Here is a 21,850-nt window from a genome sequence, read left to right as displayed (position 1 = left end):
GTGCCAGGAACTGCTAACCCTAATGGAAAAACTACTCCTGAGTCCGTTATTGCATATTTGTGGTTTTATTTCATAATTTTTGCTGAATTGATACGTATGTTATATACGAAGATAATTACGGCATTATACTAACTCTTTTGACGTAAAGTCGACTTTAATAGACCATTATGTAGTAGTATTCCCGACGGTCAGTAATCAATTTAGAAAACTTGCATTTTACAATATTTAATTTGGTTCAATGAAATAAAGTAGCCTGTTTATATGTTTGTATATTGGCGGCGCTACAGAATGCATTAATATAAAAAAAAATGGTTCAAATGGCTCTGAGCACTATGGGACTTAACATCTGTGGTCATCAGTCCCCTAGAACTTAGAACTACTTAAACCTAACTAACCTAAGGACATCACACACATCCATGCCCGAGGCAGGATTCGAACCTGCGACCGTAGCAGCCGCGCGGTTCCGGACTGCGCGCCTAGAACCGCTAGACCACCGCGGCCGGCCATTAATATCACTGACAGCGCTCTGCGCTCTCGCTAAGAGACTCTGTGGCTGGTCAGACTCGCAGTTAGAAGTTAATAGCACTGGAAGTGTCATGTGAGCGCGAGCGGACGATTTGCACGTGTGTTCGTCATAAAGATTTAGTATTCGTTGGACATGAATTGTAAAATGATGATTGATGTATCTGCTGATGTTCATAATATGGAATTATTGACGATTATATAATTTTTAGAACTGAATGTCTCATGTTTAAGGTAAAATATGATAAATACATTGTTTGCTCTGCAATAAAATCTTTCCTTTGCTAACCATATGCGCATTAGTAGCTAGAGACTTTCGTAGTTAGAATCTTTTTATTTAGCTGGCTGTATTTGCTGCTTGCTGAATTTGCTGTAGATAGTGTCACGAAGACTCTCTGTGAAGTAAGTGTAGGAAATTGTTCAGGGCCATTCTTTTGTGTTGACTATTTGAGCAGTCAGATTGCGATATCCTTGTATATTGCTGGCTATAAATGAATTGAATAAATTTGAGCTGTATTTGTCAGGGAAAATTCTGCCGGCCATTGTTGAAATGATAAAAACAAATAAAGAGACAGTACGTTCAGTTCCACTCAGCAGTTTAAGAAGGTTCAGTAAGCATTCAGCAATTTAAGTTTCACGTTTTCAGTTATTTCAGTATAAGTAAAACGAGAACAATATGTAAGTTTTATTGGCGCTGCATGACATTTGTCGCGGTACTTGCATTGTCTGCACCATTCACTTTCGTACGTCGCTTTATTTCAGTGGTACTTTACTGTCTCCATCCTCCCTGATCAGCACCTTCCTTCAAAAATTGGGCTCAAACAGGTGCGCAATCTTCTTTGCAAAACTTGGTACTAGTTCGTCAATGAAGATAGCACGCGCATATGATTCTATATTCATTCCTTGCTGCTGTTTCCCCGCCTACCACGTCGCTGTTTTTGTGTGTATTACCAATTACTACTGAATTAAATTAGAATTATATTAACACCTTCAGCTGCTGACGGGCGTTGATATATATCAACGGGGGACAGGTGAATATGTGTGCCCCGACCGGGACTCGAACCCGGGATATGTGTGCATCACCACAGGTCATGGCCAGTATTGCAAAAACTATACCGGCCATGACCTTCTTCTTCTGTGCGGATGCAAATATATTCCCCAAACTCTTACGGGACTTGGTGAGAATGTTTTCCACTAGTAATGAGTGTGTTGGGGTGGGACACTACGAATGTAGTGTGAGGACATACAAGGTGAGAATGTGGATCTCGTGGGAGGCGTGCGCGAGATAGTCCCTGCAGTCACACTGCGCTCTGTGCCCTCGGTGGCTCAGTTGGATAGAGCGTCTGCCATATAAGCAGGAGATCCCGAGTTCGAGTCTCGGTCGGGGCACACATTTTCACTTGTCCCCGTTGATATATATCAAAGCCCGTCAGCAGCTGGAGGTACTAACATAATTCCAATTTCGTTGTAGACTTCTGCAGGTCATCAATGGTGTCCGAAAGAACAGACAGCATATACATATAAATATATAATTACTACTGATGTCGAATAATTCATTTATTCATACCGCTACTCGCTGTCACGATTTTTATTGCAAATACTGTTTACATCCACACTGCCTTTCAGTCCACATTGTGCGAGCTACATCTACATCTACATTTATACTCCGCAAGCCACCCAACGGTGTGTGGCGAAGGGCACTTTACGTGCCACTGTCATTACCTCCATTTCCCGTTCCAGTCGTGTATGGTTCGCGGGAAGAACGACTGCCGTAAAGCCTCCGTTCGCGCTCGAATCTCTCTAATTTTACATTCGTAATCTCCTCGGGAGGTATAAGTAGGGGGAAGCAATATATTCGATACCTCATCCAGAAACGCACCCTCTCGAAACCTGGACAGCAAGCTACACTGCGATGCAGAGGGCCTCTCTTGCAGAGTCTGCCACTTGAGTTTGCTAAACATCTCCGTAACGCTAACACGATTACCAAATAACCCTGTGACGAAACGCGCCGCTCAACTTTGGATCTTCTCTATCTCCTCTGTCAACCCGAACTGGTACGGATCCCACACTGATGAGCAGTACACAAGTATAGGTCGAACGAGTGTTTTGTAAGTCACCTCCTATGTTGATGGACTACATTTTCTAAGGACTCTCCCAATGAATCTCAACCTCTCACCCGCCTTGCCAACAATTGATTTTGTATGATCATTCCACTTTAAATCGTTCCGCACGCATACTCCCAGATATTTTACAGAAGTAACTGCTTCCAGTGTTTGTTCCGCTATCGTTGTCTAATAATTACTGATACCCTGCCAGTAGAGGAAGACCAAGAGATGAATACACTAAGCAGATTCAGAAGGATGTAGGCTGCAGTAGGTACTGGGAGATGAAGAAGCTTGCACAGAATAGAGTAACATGGAGAGCTGCATCAAACCAGTCTCAGGGCTGAAGACCACAACAACAACATCCCTGCCAGTTAGAATTGCCTTCTGCAGTTTCTCGGTCATCGTACACGACTGTTATTTCTTTTTTGTTTGAGTTACTCCACTACTTATTTACTGTCTCTTACTCTCTGGGCACCAGCGTGAACTGTTTGATCTCTTACGGCTTTTTCTTTTTCTAGTTATTCCTCTCTGTTCAATGGTTTCCGATGAGTTCCTGACGTGCACTCGGTTCACGAAAAATGTGACTTCATTCCCAGGCCTGTTTCCTTCGTAACAGTTCATACTTCACTACAGTAATCGAACTTCTTTTCCATATTCGCCTTCCTCAGTTTTGCCTCTCTGTCTGCCTCTTCTCTGGTACACTTTTTTGTCTTTCTCAGTTCTATATTTCTCGTTCTTCGAAAACGAAACTGTCATAAAATTCGGTTCAATGAAAAGATGGTTTTCTCCAGTTGATCTTTACTTGCATTTACGTATCACTTAAAGGTACGTGCAATGTCGCTGATGAAGGGATTAGAATGTATGTAATAAATATTAGGTCTAGGAACACTTAGATACAAATCTTGAACTATAATGATTGATTTCAGCATTTGTCTCAGGAAGATAAAACTTAGTGCCAAATTCCAAAAAAATATGTTTCTTAGAACTAAAGTCCGTATAAACTCATCGGTCTCAATAATTCAGAAACTAACTTCGTCTTTCTCTGGCAGACAACAAATTAATTGGTAAAATTCCTGTGGAAATGGAAATGAGCGTTTGGCGTCATTGGCCGGGAGGCCGCCTTGGTGCAGGTCTTATTACATTTGACGCCACATTGGGCGACCTGCGCCCCATATGGGGATGAAATGATGATGAAGAGATGATGAAGACAACACAACACCAAGACCCTGAGCGGAGAAAAACTCCGACACAGTCGGGAATCGAACCCGGGCCCGTAGGACGGCAATCCGTCACGCTGACCACTTTTATTTTTCTTTCTTTTTTTCATTCTGTTCGATACAGTTCGTTGCGTTTGGTCTAGGCGGACGTCACAAGACATCCGTTCAAGTTGCTCTCCGTTATCGGGGCAGACGGTTAAATTCCTGTAATTTTGATGAGAAAGAGAAAAAAAGTTATTGAGCTACAGTGTCACTTAAAACTCAGTATCAGTGATAAAGCTCTTAGTTCCAGAGGCTTAAGTTAGTACAACCCTAATAATTTATTCAAATAAGAAGGTGAAGTTAATCAAACTCTTGCCCGATTTGTGATAAAAACAGTGTAATTTACGGCATGTGTTTGGTCTCAGTACATTACTTGTATAATTGGTGACTTCAGAAACAGAGAAAACAATTGCAGTACTATTCTCGGTATTGAGAACCAGCCTTGTCATGTAAGTTAATTAATGTCAACGAAATACTTCAAAAAAGCGTAAAATAAATCGTTTGGTGATTCGGCTTTATCCCTTAAACCACAATCAACGTGGTCTGCTTCAGCAAACAGCCTATAAAATAATGCAAAACGAAGGTTGAAACAAGCACTTCATCACGTCTTTTAGCACATTGGTACAGGAACATTTTTAAACACATACATGTCATCCACATTGCTTCACGCCCACTCAAAAGGAAAAACAAAACAGAAACAGGATCTGAAATTATTGCTACAATTGTAAATTCATTGCCTGATGCATCTGTAAGAGGATTACTTAGGTCCCGTGTTTGCGATGGTCATCTATAGACTGATTTGTTTCAGAGGACATTTAGGGCTGAATAATCCTATATTTTTACTCCGAGATTAAAAGTTCGTGACATGATAGCAGTAAAACATTTAATAAGCACTTGTGTAAACTGCGCGAGACTGTAGCCAATGGTAATCCGATTTACAAGCATCAGATGGAGACAGAAAAGGAAGACAAAAGCCTTTATTTGCACTGTTGTATAACAGTGTTATTAAATTTAGTTCTGCGATAGGCAGGTGATCTACGATATTGAAATATTCGTCGCTGAAGTGTATTTTTGTAGCGCATAGAGAAATGTAAGCATTAGTAAACTGTCAATAAACTAACTCGTACTGTAATAAAGGAGAAATGCAGTTTAATTAATTTTGGAATTTCATAACTAGAGTGATGCACGTATTTTGATTTTAATCCCAAATATGTTTCTTTTGACGAGACATCCTTAATCCCTAAAAAATGCAGCACATTTTGATGAAACTTCAGAAATCTTTATTTAGAGTTAATGTGAATGAATTAAGGTGGAAGCTATCAAACACTCTTCTTCAGTTTTCTTCATTAGTACTTAAATGTTTCCTGTATCCATTCTTGCTCAAAAGAACTATTCCGCCTGTACTAATTATCTCGAACTTGAATGGATGTTGACTCAATAACTTCTTTCATTCGTTTCTGATATGAAGAGAGTTCGCGAATTTATTCTCTTCCAAGTCCAAGTTTTCGTTTACAAAGGCTTTATCCGTTACATCAAGTGATTTAGTGAAGTTTAAATTACTTAACACCAAATAAACTGTTTTTGTCTCTTAGAAACGTGTGCTGGAGTCTATGTTTCGGACTGTACTTAATAAAAATATCTTGTAAATCGATGTAAACATTCAGGCTGCTCATACCTCATTCTGCCCAATTGATTTCTACTAGCATTAGGCTGCTAAATATGCTGTTATCGTTCTCCTGGGGAATATGGTGGATAGTGACTTAGGCAGAGGTTCAGGGTTGCTTTCAGGATGAATTCTTTTATTTGTCGTAAGATAAACTACTAGCTTACAGCGATGGTTGGTTCCAGCAGACACTACACCATAGAGCAAGACTTCCCAACAAATACTAGGAACCCGTTATTTGTGTGGTTGTAGTCCAACTGGTCTTCATCTAATGTGGTATTTGGAATGAACATGTAAAAGCATTATTAATCGTCATCCTTTTCAGTATGGAAAACAAGCTAAAAATTCGGCAGGCCCATCTGATATGTCGTCGTTCTTCTAATCTAAAGTGTTCAAATGGCTCTGAGCACTATCGGACTGAGGTCATCAGTCCCCTAGACTTAAAACAACGTAAACCTGACTAACCTAAGGACATCAAACACATCCATGCCCGAGGCAGGATTCGAACCTGCGACCGTAGCAGCAGCGCGGTTCCGGACTTAAGCGCCTAGAACCGCTCGGTCACAGCGGCCTGCTCTTCTAATCTGCCAGGTTGGATTAGAAATGAATAATTTCATTTTTTATACATCTTAAATCGTTTTATGTGTATGCTAGGTATGGTACACGTAATTTGATGGGTAGAAAGGAGTCCGTGTCTATTCGTTGTTAAGACATGGTAACAGGACCTGTAGGTGAAAGATGTAGTGTGACTCGAAATGAGAAACAGAGAGAGACGGCGAGAGAGATGGAGGGAGAGAGAGACAAAATGAGAAACAGTTTGTTGACAAAACATGTAACACTTGCAGAGGTGAACGTACAGTGTGTGTCAGGAAAATTGTATCAATTATGAGAGTGAGTTCCTAGCTCAAAAACGATAATAAAAATCTGATAAAATTATAACTCAGAATTCTATTCTTAAGTGATTAATGTAGGTGTCTATTCACTGCAGCCCGAGATATGACCGAGGAATTAAGTTGTATCGGTTAACAACATTTGTGAATGTATAACCATCCCTATAGTATAACACAAGGTAGGATCTGCATAAGCTGTATATTAGTATTTGGAATGGATTTGCAGATCACTATTTGGGAGATCTATATGTTTTCGCAGTACGACTTATACAGTAGGTGCTGTCCGATAGAAAGTTATTGAGAACACAATCCGACTTGCTTCATTAAATTCCCCTACAAACAGCACGTAGCATATTGTCAATGTGCAGTTGCGCAGCAGGATGATTTTAATGCACAAATTTCAGTTTTTTTAAGTTCTAGCAGGAGGGCTTAGTACAGACAAGGTTAGCTCATGGCTAGTGTTACTACCTTTCTTCAACAAGGCACACCTCCAGTGTAACAGATGTCCGGACAAGGGCGGGCATTGCCACACAAACTCAGAGCGAGGCAGGTAGGAAAGTAAACATTTCCATGCTAAATAACAAGGCACTAAGTGGTAACACTGAATAGCTTTAGCGTCTGACGACCACTGTAAAATCGTAAGCTGAAAGAATAGAGCTTGGCAACCCGGAATAATTACTCAGTTATTACAACGGGCAAGGAATTCTTACGTGTCTAATAAATAAGGGGAAATACGATCATACACCCGCTGCCATCAGATCATAAACGTGGACTGGGCCCTATAAACAACGAAGGTGTCAGAGCTAAAAGACACATTCACTCGTGCTGCAGTTCTGTCCGAATCGCTAGAACAAGAGTGAGAGAACGACAAACTTGAGTTTCAATGAATCCACAAATAGCTGACTGATGACGGTTTGCCTGCTACCCGCCTGCTGATCTCAACACTGAGATGCAGCCAGCTTGATGTGTACCACAGCCGCAGTCTATCGTTGCCGCCTATTGGAACGTCATGGATGAGGAGACTAGTACGTGACCAGCCCTCCCGTACTACCAGTCATTCTAGATGGTCTGCAAGCTGTCATCTCCACATTGAGCGAATGTGGTGCATTCACGCAATGTCCTGGCCAACTTGTGATCACCTGCTGGAGTCGTGGTCGATCCATGCTGGATGGCCAAGGGCTATTCTTCACGGCAACCGACGTCCTCGACCACCATCAGTAGTCTTCACCTGAACACACAACAAGCTGTCGTTGAGAGCACTGAAGTGGAAGCCGTACTGTACCGCCTAATGACTGGGCAGGTGATATCTCCTCATTCCCCTGCCCCCTTCCCCTCTTCCACCCCAGACCGTTGGCGCCAGCGCAGCAAGCAGCCGCGCTTAGACCCGGTCGCCGACCGCCGCTCTGATGACACATAACTTGGTACCCTTTGCACGATAAATGAATATTATTGCAGATAACACTGTATCACTTACACCTCCGGGGCCACTCACCCAGACTCTGTACTAGGCCTCCCGTTCTCGAGCCCAGCTGCCTGGGGTCGCAATAGTGCTTTGGGAATCCATCATATTTCATTTTTAGATATGCAGTGGATGTTTTCCACCATGTACAGGTAGCAGAGACATAGTTATGCACTCCTATTCCCAATCCATTGGATTATATTACCTGTGTGATGGTCCAAAACAACTGGTTCTGCAGAAGACATACCTAATACAAAGACGTTCACACAAAATGCCAAGGAAATCTGCTAAAAACTTGGATGCCATATAGAAGGGTATTAAAGTGTGTGTGGCACTCCATAATAGAACGTGTGTATGCACGTGTACAAGCTATCCCCCCTTTCTATGTGATCTTGTTGACCTTCTCTCCATCTCCTAATGCCCCTCTCCCTATCTCCTCTTCTAGGTCTATTTCCTGCCACCTCTTTGTCCATTTCCACTTCCCCACTCTCTCTGACTTACTGCCTTGCTTATTGTCGTTGCAAATTAGGCACTGCAGTAGTGCTCTAAACATAATCTGATAACCCATAAATTCAAATTTCCTGTTTTCTAATCCTAACAAGGTTACACACACACACACACACACACACACACACATACATACATACATATATATATATATATATATATATATATATATATATATTTATTTATGTAAATGTCGTGTGACTAGGGCCTCCCGTCGGGTAGACCGACCGCTGGGTGCAAGTCTTTCGATTTGACGCCACTTCTGCAACTTGCTTGTCGATGAGGCTGAAATGATGATGATTAAGACAACACAACACCCAGTCCCTGAGCGGGGAGAATCTCCGACCCAGCCGGGAATCGAACCCGGAACCTTAGGATTGACAATGTGCCACGCTGACCACTCAGCTACCGAGGCCGGAATATATATAAGTGAAAGTAATATATATATTGGGTATATATAGGGTAATTATGTTACGTATATCATACACATCAGATATAGTATATAGTCTACGAGTGTCCAAATGTTAATTACAGTATCGTGCAAAGCTGTGAAGTAAATCTGTCAACAATGTTTCGATATTTTTGGTAATAACATTTCTAATTAAGATTTACATATAATATATACTATATACATATATATTAAGTGCTGTCGGGCTGGGCTAGTACTTGGATGGGTGACCATCCGGTCTGCCGAGCGCTGTTGGCAAGCACGGTATACTCAGCCCTTGTGAAGCAAACTGAAGAGCTACTTGATTAAGAAGTGGCGGCTCCGGTCTCGTAAACTGAAATACGCCCAGGAGAGCAGTGTGCTGATCACATGCTCCTCCACATCCGCATCCAGTGACACCTGTGGGCTGAGGATGACACGGCGGAAGGCCGGTACCTTGGTCCTTCCAAGGCCTGCTCGGACGAAGTTTAGTTTAGTTTATACATGTATTGAAAGTAGGTACATGAGAACATAACTATTCAAATGCAGCGTCGTGACAAAATTTCGAAGCAGTCGGTGAAGAACTTCTGGAGATTTAATATTCTGAACAGACGAATATGATGTTTCTGCTGACAACGTGTCCCCTGCATACAGTTAAAATTTCAGAACGCTGCAGAAGGAGAACCACTGCTCAGAATGACGTCAGATTTCAACAGCATATTACTGAGACAGGGGAAACGCCATGAAACAAACAAAAAATTGTAAATTTTATCAATACAATGTAAGTGTCTTAACGTAAATCGGGTCAGCTACAAACGACAGATCAATCACTATTCGACGGCTATGATTTGACTTGCACATTACACCATCCGCACTGTTCAATGTGCATGAGTCCACAAATTCAGCAGTCAACTGTTGTGTTTCTGTTAATGTGGTAAGTACATCCACCACGGTAAGATCGTACCACGTCACCCAGAGAGGTAGCGCAATGGTAGACATGTTATGTTATGTTAACCGGGAACCTAGAAACGACGGAGAGGCTCCGTCCCCGCCGCAGCCCACCACGCGACGACTACCGCAGTCCACTGCACCCCACCGCCGCCCCACACCGAACCCAGGGTTATTGTACGGTGCGGTCGCTGGTAGACCCCCCAGGGAACGTCTCACACCAGACGAGTGTAACCGCTATGTTTGCGTGGTAGAGTAATGGTGGTGTACGCGTACGTGGAGAACTTGTTCGCGCAGCAATCTCCGACATAGTGTAACTGAGGCGGAATAAGGGGAACCAGCCCGCATTTGCCGAGGCAGATGGAAAACCGCCTAAAAACCATCCACAGACTGACCAGCTCACCGGACCTCGACGCAAATCCGCCGGGCCGCCGGGCTCTCCTTCCCGCCTGGAAAGCCGTGCGTTAGACTGCGCGGCCAACCGGGCAGGCCATGGTTGACATACTCGACCCGCGTTCCCGAAAACGACGGTTCAAAACTAGGTATGGCTGTCCTGATTCGGGTTTACTGTGATTTCCCTAAATCGTTCCAACAAATGTCGGGGCGATTCCTTTGGAAGAGCACGGTTGATTTGCTTCCCCATCCTTGAAACAATCCGAACTTATGCTCCGTCTCTAATGACCTCGATTTCGACGGGAAGTTAAACCCAGAACTTCCTTTCGTACTACGTAGAATGGGAAACTCCTATTTTTAAACATCCTGAGACTACAGATAAAATGAAAAGGAAAATGACATCGTTTCTCCTGTGATCGAAACGGCATAAAAGGCAAAAATACAACGGATTTTAATTGTCCTTGCACCAGAAACCGCATAAAAATCAAAATGATTCCTGTTTATAATTACCGTGAGACTAGCGAAAGACAAGTTCAGTATGTTGTCCACCAAATCCTGCCACAAGCTGAAATCGAGAAATAGCTTTTTCCGCAACAGATCTGAGTGTCTCGGGGGTCATGTTCAGAATACGTTGCACTATGTATACCTTCAGTTCAGCTACATTCGTAAATGGAACACTGAACTCAAAGCATTTATGATAACACCACATTGAGAAGCTACACGGGTTAAGATCATGTGGTCTGGATGGCCTGGCTGTAGGGAAATGACGGCTGATAACGGTAGCATTTGCGAAGTGCCTCTGAGCAGCCGCTTCACTAGCTGTGCAATGTGATGAGGAGCACAATCTCCCATAAAAATGATCCTACCCTCACGTCCACACTGTCGAATGGCTGTAATGGCATTGGTGCGCCAAAGAATCACACGGCGTTTGACAGTGACGGTACAGCTAAGAGGATCTGCAGGACTCATCTCCTCGAAAAGATACAGTCCTACGATAAACGATACCGTCGGCCAGCAACACACAGTCACCTATGCAGAATGAAGTGGTACCGGATGATATGCGTGCGGATTTTACGTTTCCTATTGCGTATTGATATGTCTTTGGGGATGGAAATGGGCTTCGTCTGTCCACGGCATGTTCCACGGCCATTCATTGTCTGTTTCCAAGCGAGCAAGAAACTCGAGAGTGAATCTTTGCTGTGCTGGGAGGTCAACATTTTATGCACCCTGCTGACGGGCATCTCCAACATTCAGGTAATTCCCCGTGCACTGCTTATTTGCACACCACCGCTCTACTCTCGACTTACCTCTCTCTCTCCCACATGCCACACTGCGCTTCAAAAGAACCTGTCTTATCGAATTTTATAATCATTCTCTTCAGATCCTCAGCAGCTATCGGACCAATGTCTTTTTTCATACCCTTGAGCGTTCGTAACTTCTGCAGGGTTACTGGCACACAGTCACCGTTCTTGTGAAGTTGCTTTACCAGCAGCGCCCGATCCTTCATAGGCACATGGACACAAACAGAGAAACAGTCGTGTATTGTGCGCCTTTTAATAATATGCTGTTCAAATTTGACGTCTCTCCGTGGAATGGTTCTCTTTCTACAGCGTTTTGTTGTGAAACTGGACCTTTAATTATGGACACGCTGTGTATGTATTTATATACCGTATGGTGCTCCAGTAGGTACGTAAAAACACGCTCTTATTCGAATGCAAAGTTGCGTCATAATTTCAAAGCAATCAGTGAAGTACACTACTGGCGATTAAAACTGCTACACCAAGAAGAAATGCAGATGATAAACGGGTATTCATTGGACAAATATATTATACTAGAACTGACATGTGATTACATTTTCTCGCAATTTGGGTGCATATATCGTGAGGAATCAGCCGAAAAATGACGTTTTGCCATTCGTGCACCCAGGTTCGTCGTTGAGTACACCATCGCAGGCTCTCCTGTCTGTGATGCAGCGTCAAGGGTAACCGCAGCCACGGTCTCCGAGCCGATAGTCGTCGCTGCACGATCCGTTACAGCCATGCGGATAAGATGCCTGTCATCTCGACTGCTAGTGATACGTGGCCATTGGGATCCAGTACGGCGTTCCGTATTACCCTCCTGAACGCACCAATTCCATATTCTGCTAACAGTCATTAGATCTCGACCAACGCGAACAGCAGTGTCGCGATACGATAAACCGCAATCGTGATAGGCTACAATCCGACCTTTATCAAAGTCGGAAACGTGATGGTACGCATTTTTCCTCCTTGCACGGGCATAACAACAACGTTTCACCACGCAACGCCGGTCAACTGCTGTTTGTGTATGAGAAAACGGTTGGAAACTTTCCTCTTGTCAGCACGTTGTAGGTGTCGCCACCGGCGCCAACCTTGTGTGAATGATCTGAAAAGCTAATCATTTGCATATCACGGCATCTTCTTCCTGTCGGTTAAATTTCGCGTCTGTAGCACGATATCTTCGTGGTGTAGCAATTTTAATCGCCGGTAGTGTACTTTCGGAGATATACGATTTTGAACAAACGAACATTTACATTTTTATTTACGTGGAATACCTACTATTTGATGCTCAATTACATAAGCTATACACGTCCACTTTCCGTTGCGCTGATGTACATAAGCGTGTGTGTTCCTTTGATAAATTCATTTACCTACTTGTGGGGAGACACGCATGATATCATATTAGTTCTCAACACGGTAGAGGGTGCTTGTACTTGACACCTCCCAAGATCTGCGTTCTTACCTTTCTGATTAATAATTTATTCCTAATTCTGTCCCTCACATAATGTTTCCCATGTTTATCAGTTTATCATAGTACTTCCTTGTTCTGTTGTGTCTCTCTTAGTGCAAATAGCACATCTGATTTTCTTGGTAATGACAGTGAGGCACTTTGCAAGGGATATTACTATTACATTACTCAGCTCTACCGCTTGTTGAAGGGTATAGTATAGTGTGAAGTTCATGCTACGTTCTTTGCTAGTAGAATAGTGCTTTAATGGTCTGATACATTCTGTGTACAACATCTTTGATTACATGACATGAACAAGACTTACATCTGTTTAGATATTCTTGAACTTTGTCAGTGGAGAATTAAAGGTTTTGTGTGGGAACTTACAGTAATTTGTTTAGGATCCTATTGTACTTGTATGAATATTTAATTATTCTTGAAGGCTTCAATGAAATGATCATTACTGTCACCAGTTAGCTTGTGCGAAGTACATTCTTTCGGTGTAGGTTATACGTTTGACCGAAGAGTAACTCCATGTTGGGGTTTGTACGAATACACAGATGTAATTTACTATTGCAATTACTGGGTGCATTTTCAGTAACTCTTGGTGCTAAAGGCTACACGTAGCGTATACGAGAAAGAGGCAATTAAAAACTTTCCGTTCGAGGGTGTTGCTGCAGCGTGTAGGCACCCCTATGTGACTCCGATGTGTGTATATAAGCACTGACATGCAGGTAAGGACTTAGTGTGATCTTCCAAAGGAAATATTTTTATAGCCCCTTATAATCGACGTATATTTCTTCGAATATGTCAGTTTGATCTGAAACGTTGGGGTCATAGTACTGGATGTACATGATGATTTTTGAGAAATTAATGTTATGAGTAAGAAGTGATTGTGGTTAAACCATTATTTTCCTGGTCCTCTTATGAGGACTGAAGATTTCTTGTATTGTGGAAGCATATACTATTTGTAAAGAACAAATTCTGCCTTTGCAACTGAGATGATTTTGTTTGTCACACAGCGCGTAGGATTTGTGTCTTATCCAGTATGTGAATGAAGTTGTGTCTTCCTATGGCGTAGTTTTGTTGGTTGGAGTTTTCCACTGCTTGTGGGTAGTTATATGGCTCCGAATTGAAAATCAGCAAGTTTTTCGAAATTTAGTGGCAGAGTGAACAGTCTTTTTCGTGATATCATGCTTTTGTGTGATACTTTTTGAGAGTAGGAGATTAGTGTCAGGCTATTTTAGAAAGCCATTGGAGATTGCAGATGCAGGCCTCTACGTATACACTATATCGATGTAAATCAGAAAATTAATTTCTTAGAATATTAAACGAAATGTATATTCCGCACTGTGATTGGATGTGTTATATAAATTCTACCTTTGTATGAAACTACTAGCCCATTCCCAGACATTGAAAAACTAACATGATATTTCTTACTCCTTTGCAGGATACTTCTGGCATATTACGGACATCCATTACGACCCAAAGTACGATCGCAACGGTGACCCTAAATCCAGTAAGTACTGACGAATAAAATCTTTGCTGCTTCCAACTTCTCTACCAGAAAATACCTTACATTCCATCTGGACGTCCAGCCGTATAAACTTTAATCAGATTACTTCAAATTTTGACTTCATTTCATAAATTTAACTTACTGTCAACATCACTCATTAACACTTTTGCATAATAAAATCGAAATTAGGGCTAGAAAGACATAATCAAACGTTAATCCACGTGTAAAAGTGACGTGAATGAAGAATTGGTACGCTCCTTCTACAGAGGAATCTTCTAGAATCTACAGATTTCAGCGACTTATGCCTGCACTTCTGTTGAGGCTAACATCACATATAGACAAAGAAGCTGAAGTATAGAAACGATTTTGCTGCTTATTCTAAACGGCGAACGATATTTTGACACATAACTAACAATTTTAGTACTACAAAAGACTTCATCTGCAGTTGACAAGAATAATCTCTCATTCTGGAAGAATGTATACATTGTATACTTCTGACAACGATTCCAAATGAACACCTGACTGCGAGCTACGGTTCTTGTGAGAAATCTCCTTGTGGTTTTGTAGGTGCAAGTGGCCGCCAGAAAAGTGACCACGAATGAATTTTTGGCAGGCCTGACCATGATTTATGACCAGAACATCGGGACTGATTCTTAACGCCATAGCATGTCGCCACCCTTACTATTCAAATAAGACGAATGTGCCTTTGCCCTCTGAAACATCATCCAGTAGCAGTGGTTCAGACGTACGATAGACATTCGTCTTCAACGTAATCCGAAACACATATACGGCCGCTCTAGTACATTTCGGTGATAAATTTTTCTCTCTAAATTCAAGTACCGGTATTCGATATCTTGGTACGGTTTTCGTTCATTCACTGACGCTTTCCATAAATACGTATTTAACTACATTTCTAATTCCCTCCTCTTTTATTATCATTGCCACCTCACTCTGACAGATATAATTCCTATATTTTTCATTAAATTTCGACGTAGTGTTTTCTCTCTCTCTCTCTCTCTCTCTCTTATGTTCAGACGATTCACTCGCTTTCAATTTGAGCCATATTTTCCTGGTTCATATCAGGTGATAAATAAACAGTCACACATTTTAAGTCACAACGAGAAGTACGAGCAACGCTACCTTGAAACAACTGAAATTGGAGAAGAGTTGATAAAGCAACTTAAACATGTCCACTGGTAAGAACAAAATGGTGTCCTTCTTTGACGTAAAATCATAGAGTCACTGCTCGTATTAATGAGGTTGGAAAACTACAGTTCAGCCAAATGCACCACAACGTTACTGATTTTGTGCACTTCGAAAAACAATCAACGTTCATTAAAATTTATAATTCTCACTATTGGCATCATTGGTATCATCTGTACAATGCTGTACTCCAAACGTATATTCCTTGAAATTTCTTCCTCAAATGAAAGCCGATATTTGACACATCATTGGACCAGAAATGCTTCCTTCGCCAGTGTTAACATGCTTTTTGTCTCCTTCGTCCATCATGTGTCATTTTTCTTGCAAGATGGCAGAATTCGTTAACTTAATCTACGTTGCGCTACCCAGTTTTGATGTAAAGATTATCATTAATCTCATATCTGACATTGTTAATTACTTTTGCCTTTCTTCGCTTTGTACCTAATCCGTGTTCTTTGTTCGGTAGACTGTTCAACCCATTCAACACAATACAGTTCTTACTCACTTTCACTGGCAATAGCAATGTGATCTGCCACTCATAACTGACATCGTTTCACCTTGAATTAGAATCAAATTCCATGACTAATCCTTGTCTGTTCGATGTGCAGATTGAACAGTAGAAGCGGAAGACTGCGTTCCTGTCTGACAGCCTTTTCAATGGAAGCATTTCGCTCTTATTCTTCCACTGTTATAGTTCCTTCTTGCTTATTGTACACATATACATCTACATCCACATCCATATTTTGCAAACCGCTGTGACATGCATGAAAGAAAGTCCTTCCCATTCTACCAGTTATTAGGGCTTCTTCCCATTCTATTCACTTATGAGGCTTTGGAAGGCATCATAGCCTGACGTGGGATTCTCTCTGCACTCATTATTTCTAGGTGTTGTTACCAGAATGTTTCAATTTCTTCAATCTTTTCATTATTATTATAAAAATTTAGTTCATTTCTAGTATTTTCATTTCTTGTACGGTAGTACCTCGTAAAACCTCTCACTTTCCCAAGGCACCTCATTTCTGCTACTTATAGTATACTTTTACCGCGTTCTTTAGGGATCCATGAATCACTTCTATCTAGCAACATGGTCGTAGCCATTCCTCTTGTATCATTCCTCATACTGCATGATATTTGTTAACCTTATTTTATGTGTCGCTTTCCATATCACAGCTTACGTCGCATCCTAAATATTGAAGCTAGAGACGTGCTCAGGTTCCGTATTATCAATCAATATTTTTCAGCGGGCACAAGGGGAACGTTTCTCCCAGATTTCGATTTTCTTTGCTTACATTCGAAGGTTATATTCTCATTTCCTAATTGATATAGTTTATACACTGCTATTGTAGCTCATCTGCACTTTCTTCCAAAATTGTAACATCAACTGCATACAGGAGGATATTAACACACTCATTTCTGTTAATCTGTACAACCGTATTTAAGTTCTATCTTTAGTTCTAAATCAGATCATTTATATATACATTCAATAAGGTTGGTGACAGGCAGCAGCCTTATTTAAGCTTCTTTTTCATTTTTAGTCCTCGTACTTCTGACTGACACGATGCGGCCCGCCAATAATTCCTGTCCTGCAGCAAGCTTTGCATTTCAGAGTAGTATTGCAACCTACGTCCTCAGTTTGCCTGATGTATTACAGCCTCTGTCTTCCTCTGCACTTTTTACCTTGTGCAACTTCCACTAGTACTACGACAGTCATCTTCGTGATCCGTAATTCTGATGTTAAGTTTCTCGCTGATCTCATTTCTGCTACTTCTCGTTACTTTCTTCGGTTTAGTCTCAGTCCACATTCTGTACTCATTAGACAGTTCATTCTGTTCAAAAGAATCTGCAGTACTACTTCACTTTCACTGAAGAGAACAATGGCATCATCGAAACTTGATAGCCTTTAAATTTGAATTTTAATCCCGATCTTGAACCTTCCTTTTATTCCCATCATAGCTTCTTCGGTGAATAGATTAAACAGTAGAGACTAAACAATAAATCCCTGTTTTAGGCCCTTTTTAATCCAAGATCTTCGCCCTTGGTCTTCCGCTTTTATTGTTCCGTCTTGGATCTTGTACATATTGTATGTTAGCCATCTGCTTATAATTTGCCCATATTTTTCTCAGAATTTCGGAGATCTTGCATCATTTTACATTACTGAACGCTTTTACTATGTCAACAAATCATATGAACATGTCCTGATTTCTCTTCAGTTTGGCTTCAATTTTCAACCGCAACGGGCGAACTCCCTCTGTGATGCCTTTACCTTTCCTAAAGCCAAGCTTACCGTCATCCAACTGATCCTCAATTTTCTTTTCAATCCATATTTATATCATTTTGTCAGCGACTTGTATGCATGAGCTGTTAAGCTGATTCAACGATTATCCTCGCACTTGTCGGCTTTTGCTGTCTTCGGAAATGTGTGGATGATGTTTCTTCGAAAGTCTCATGTTATATGGCCGGTCTCACACAGTCTATAGATTAACGTGAATAATCGATTTGTTGCCACTCTCCCCAATGATTTCGAAATTATCCATCCCTCCTGCCTTATCTAAAGTCATCCAACGATCTTTTGGATTCTACTCTAATATTGGATCCCTTATCTCTTCCCTGTGGACTCTCGTTTCTTCTTCTATAACGTCATCAGACAAGTCCTACCTCTCAAAGAGGCTTTCCACATATCTGCTCTCTCCTCTGTATTCCACAGTGGAATTGCAATTACGCTCTTAATGTTATTGCCATTATTTTAAATTTCATCGAAGGCTGTTTTGACCTTTCTGTTTGCTGAGTCAGTCCTTCGGACAAACATTTCTCTCTCAGTTTCTTCACATTCTTCATGCTGCCTTTTCTCCTTAATTTCCCTGTTCTTCCTATGTCTTTCATTCCTAAGTGACTTGTATTTCTGTATTCCTGAAATTGTTTGGACATTTTTGTGCTTACTTCTTTCATCAATAATTTGGAGTATTTCTTGTGTTACACCGGGTTTCTTCCCACTTCCCTTCCTTGCATATGTTTTCCTTTCCAGACTTTAATGGTTGCCCTTTTTGGAGATGTTCATTCCTATTCAAGTGAACTTCAAACTGAGCCATTCGTTATTGCTGTATCTATAGCTTCAGAGAACTTCAAAAGTGTCCTTTCATACTTTAGTACTTCCGTATCCAACTTCTTTTTCTTCCTGACTAGTCTCGTAAGCTTCAGCCTTCTCATCATCTCTACTAAATGGTGATCTGAGTCGATATCTACCCCTGGGAAAGCCTTACAATACGAAACCTGATTTTGGAATCTCTGCCTGACCATGATGTAATCTAACTGGAATGTTTCCGTATCTTCGGCCTTTTCCTAGTATACCTCCTCCTCTTGTAATTATTGAGCAGAGTATTCGCTGTCACCAGCTGAAATTCATTGCAGTACACAATTAGTGTTTCTCTCCTCTCATTCTACTACCAAACCCATACTCGCCTGTAAAACTTTCTTCTTCGTTTTCCCCTATAATCGCATTCTAGTAGCTCATGACTATTAGATTTTCATGACCCGTTACGAAGTACCTGTCCAGTGAATTGGGTGGGTAAGGGGGGGGGGGGGGGGGGGGGGGGCGGAGGGAGCTGAATATACGAAAGTAGTCTTTGCCGCTTCAGATCGCGTTCAAATTTCATCGAATGGTTTTGGGCGGCCGGAGTAGCCGTGCGGTTCTAGGCGCTACAGTCTGGATCCGAGCGACCGCTACGGTCGCAGGTTCGAATCCTGCCTCGGGCATGGATGTGTGTGATGTCCTTAGGTTAGTTAGGTTTAATTAGTTCTAAGTTCTAGGCGACTGATGACCTCAGAAGTCGCATAGTGCTCAGAGCAGAGCCATTTGAACCAATTTTGAATGGTTTTGAACGGTCCCTAGGGTTTCCAACCAGTTCTTTACTGACGCCCTTGCACATGGCTCGTCTGGAGCGGCAGCTTGACGTTCTCGTCTCATCGATTCGCATTCAACAAGCAAAATCACCTTACCCGTAACGTTACAGAATTACCGCATGTGTTGACACCTTGGAATCTGAAGCGTCGTCGACCCCTGATGTCGCAGGGAACGAAGTTTTTGCACCATTACAGGGGAAGATTCAAGGCACTTAGTATTTCTGTTATAATAATTATAGCATTTTGTCTACCTCTTAATTTGCGAACGAGCTCCATATATTTGTTTCCAACCCCTCGTTGCTTCCATGTAGCTATTTTCAGCCTATCTATGATACCTAATCATTCATCCTTGATTTGTGGAGGTCATTTCCATGATCCAACCTTTTTTGCCATACGCAGTAAATCGTGAAGAGAGTCAGTATATATAAGGTCTCCTGGCCGCGCTACGAGAGCTGCGCAAGTTAAGCTTGGGGATAGGGCTGCCACCTCACTGCTTCCAAGCCTGCTGCTAAATATTTCGGACTCCTTCTCCTAGGCCGACTGCCATTCCCAGCCTTCGATTTCGTCTGCCCCGAAGAGATGTCTTCCGCCTCTTCTACCGTTGGATGTCGTATACCACTGTCTTCGGCCGTCTGAGGCGTTGATATCTTCCTCAGACGAAAGACACCATCGAGCCTCGCAACCTAATTCTGTAGGGGTCGAAAAAGCAAGAGTTGGCCAACAGAGGCTGATGGAAAAGAGAACATAAGCTATCTGACACAATTAAGTGGAAGCATAGCTCAGGGCCCATCTGGTTGCCGCCCACATGTACCCATGAAGAGGGGAACTCTTTGGCGGACTACTCTTTGTCTGGTCTCTCTCCGGCAGATCAATCTGACTCCGATTTCCCTACCAGAAGTATAGCTTCTCCCAGCATGCCTCTGTGCGCGCAATAATTAATATAATCTTGTTATCACGATGCTTATGGGAGATGTATGTCGAGGCTATATTTAATCGCAGATTCATCATTTATAGCTGGTTACTGAAACTTTGTAATTTGTCTGCGGGTAGTTTGCGTCTTTCTTCAGGTTTTTTTCTTCCTCTATAGCATTCTATCACGGGTTAGAGAAGCCTGTGAACGTTAGTGCTGTCCTTCCATGTATACATTCAAAATCTCTTGTTGGTACAGGTTCCATGAAATTTAGAAATACTGTAGGACGTGTCGCACGAGTGATTTCTAAGCAGTCTTCTTTATAGATTGATGTACATTTGCTTATTATTCTACCAATAAACGAAAGCCTGTCATCTGCTTCATATAAGGCTAAGTCTATGTGGTGGTCTCATTTCTTATACCTACAAAGCGTTACACCCAGGTACTCTTATTTGTATGAGCTGACTGATTGTTGTTGTGACTCACTGGTACTTTAGTCATACGATACTCAGTTTTTTAGTTTTGAGATTGCACAGTTTTTGTACTTATGAACTTTTAAAGAAAGTGACCAATTTTCACAAGACTTTGAAATCGTATCAAGATTCGACTGAATACCTGTGCACTTGTTTTCCGGCAGTGCTTCATAGATAACGGCATAATCCGCGAGAAATTTCAGGTTACTATTAATATTATGCAAGATCGTTATTATGCAACATGAACAGGAAGGGTCCCAACACACTTGCCTTGGCCACTCCCAAAGTTACTTCTACATCTGTCGATGTCTCTCTATCCTAGATGACATGCTGTGTTCTACCTACCGAGAAATGCTCACATATATCACTTGATACCTCATATAATCGTACTTTTGGCTATTAGCATGGGTATAGTACAAATACTTTTGGAAAATAGAGATAGGGCGTCCACGTGACTGTCTTGATCCATGGCTTCAGGATGTCGTATGAGAAGAACGCGAGTTGGATTTCACATGATTTATACGTACGGAACCCTTGCTGGTGGCACGGAGGAGGTCGTGCTATTCGAAATACCTATGCACGTTTGAACTTGGAATGTGTTTTACGATTCTACAACAAGTAGATGTCAAGGATATTGGATGGCAGTTTTCCGGATCATCTACACTTTTCTTGTAGACGGTTGTGACCAGTAATTGCTTCCAACTAATGTGCATCATTTTCCATTCGAGAAATTTGTGGTAGGTTAGGGTTAAAACAAGGGCTAATTTTCACAAACCTGAAGTAGAGACTGATAGGGATTCCGCCTGGCCCTGTAGCTTTGTTTAATTTTAGCGATTTCAGCTGTCTTTCAGCACCATTAATATCTACGTCGTTCATCTTTCCAGTTGTGTGGAAATTAAACTGGGGAAATTCCCCTGGATTTTCATTTGTAAA

General features: G+C 41.8%; 1 protein-coding gene and 1 non-coding gene across 2 annotated transcripts in view; both read left to right on the top strand.

The window, feature by feature from the left end:
• LOC124596589 (acid sphingomyelinase-like phosphodiesterase 3b) overlaps nucleotides 1-21,850 on the top strand; it is a 164,526-nt gene that overhangs the window by 123,609 nt on the left and 19,067 nt on the right. The window contains exon 3 of the mRNA XM_047135786.1: nucleotides 14,369-14,437. Coding sequence (XP_046991742.1) covers nucleotides 14,369-14,437 — 69 coding nt within the window. The remainder of the gene's footprint in view (nucleotides 1-14,368; nucleotides 14,438-21,850) is intronic.
• Nucleotides 1,837-1,911, top strand: Trnai-uau. The gene has a single exon. It is a non-coding gene; the product is annotated as a tRNA-Ile (tRNA).

Source organism: Schistocerca americana, chromosome 1 (assembly GCF_021461395.2).
Source record: "Schistocerca americana isolate TAMUIC-IGC-003095 chromosome 1, iqSchAmer2.1, whole genome shotgun sequence".
NCBI classification, from domain to species: Eukaryota; Metazoa; Arthropoda; class Insecta; order Orthoptera; family Acrididae; genus Schistocerca; species Schistocerca americana.
Note: the sequence above shows the minus strand (reverse complement) of the source record. Positions and strands in the feature narration are given on the sequence as shown.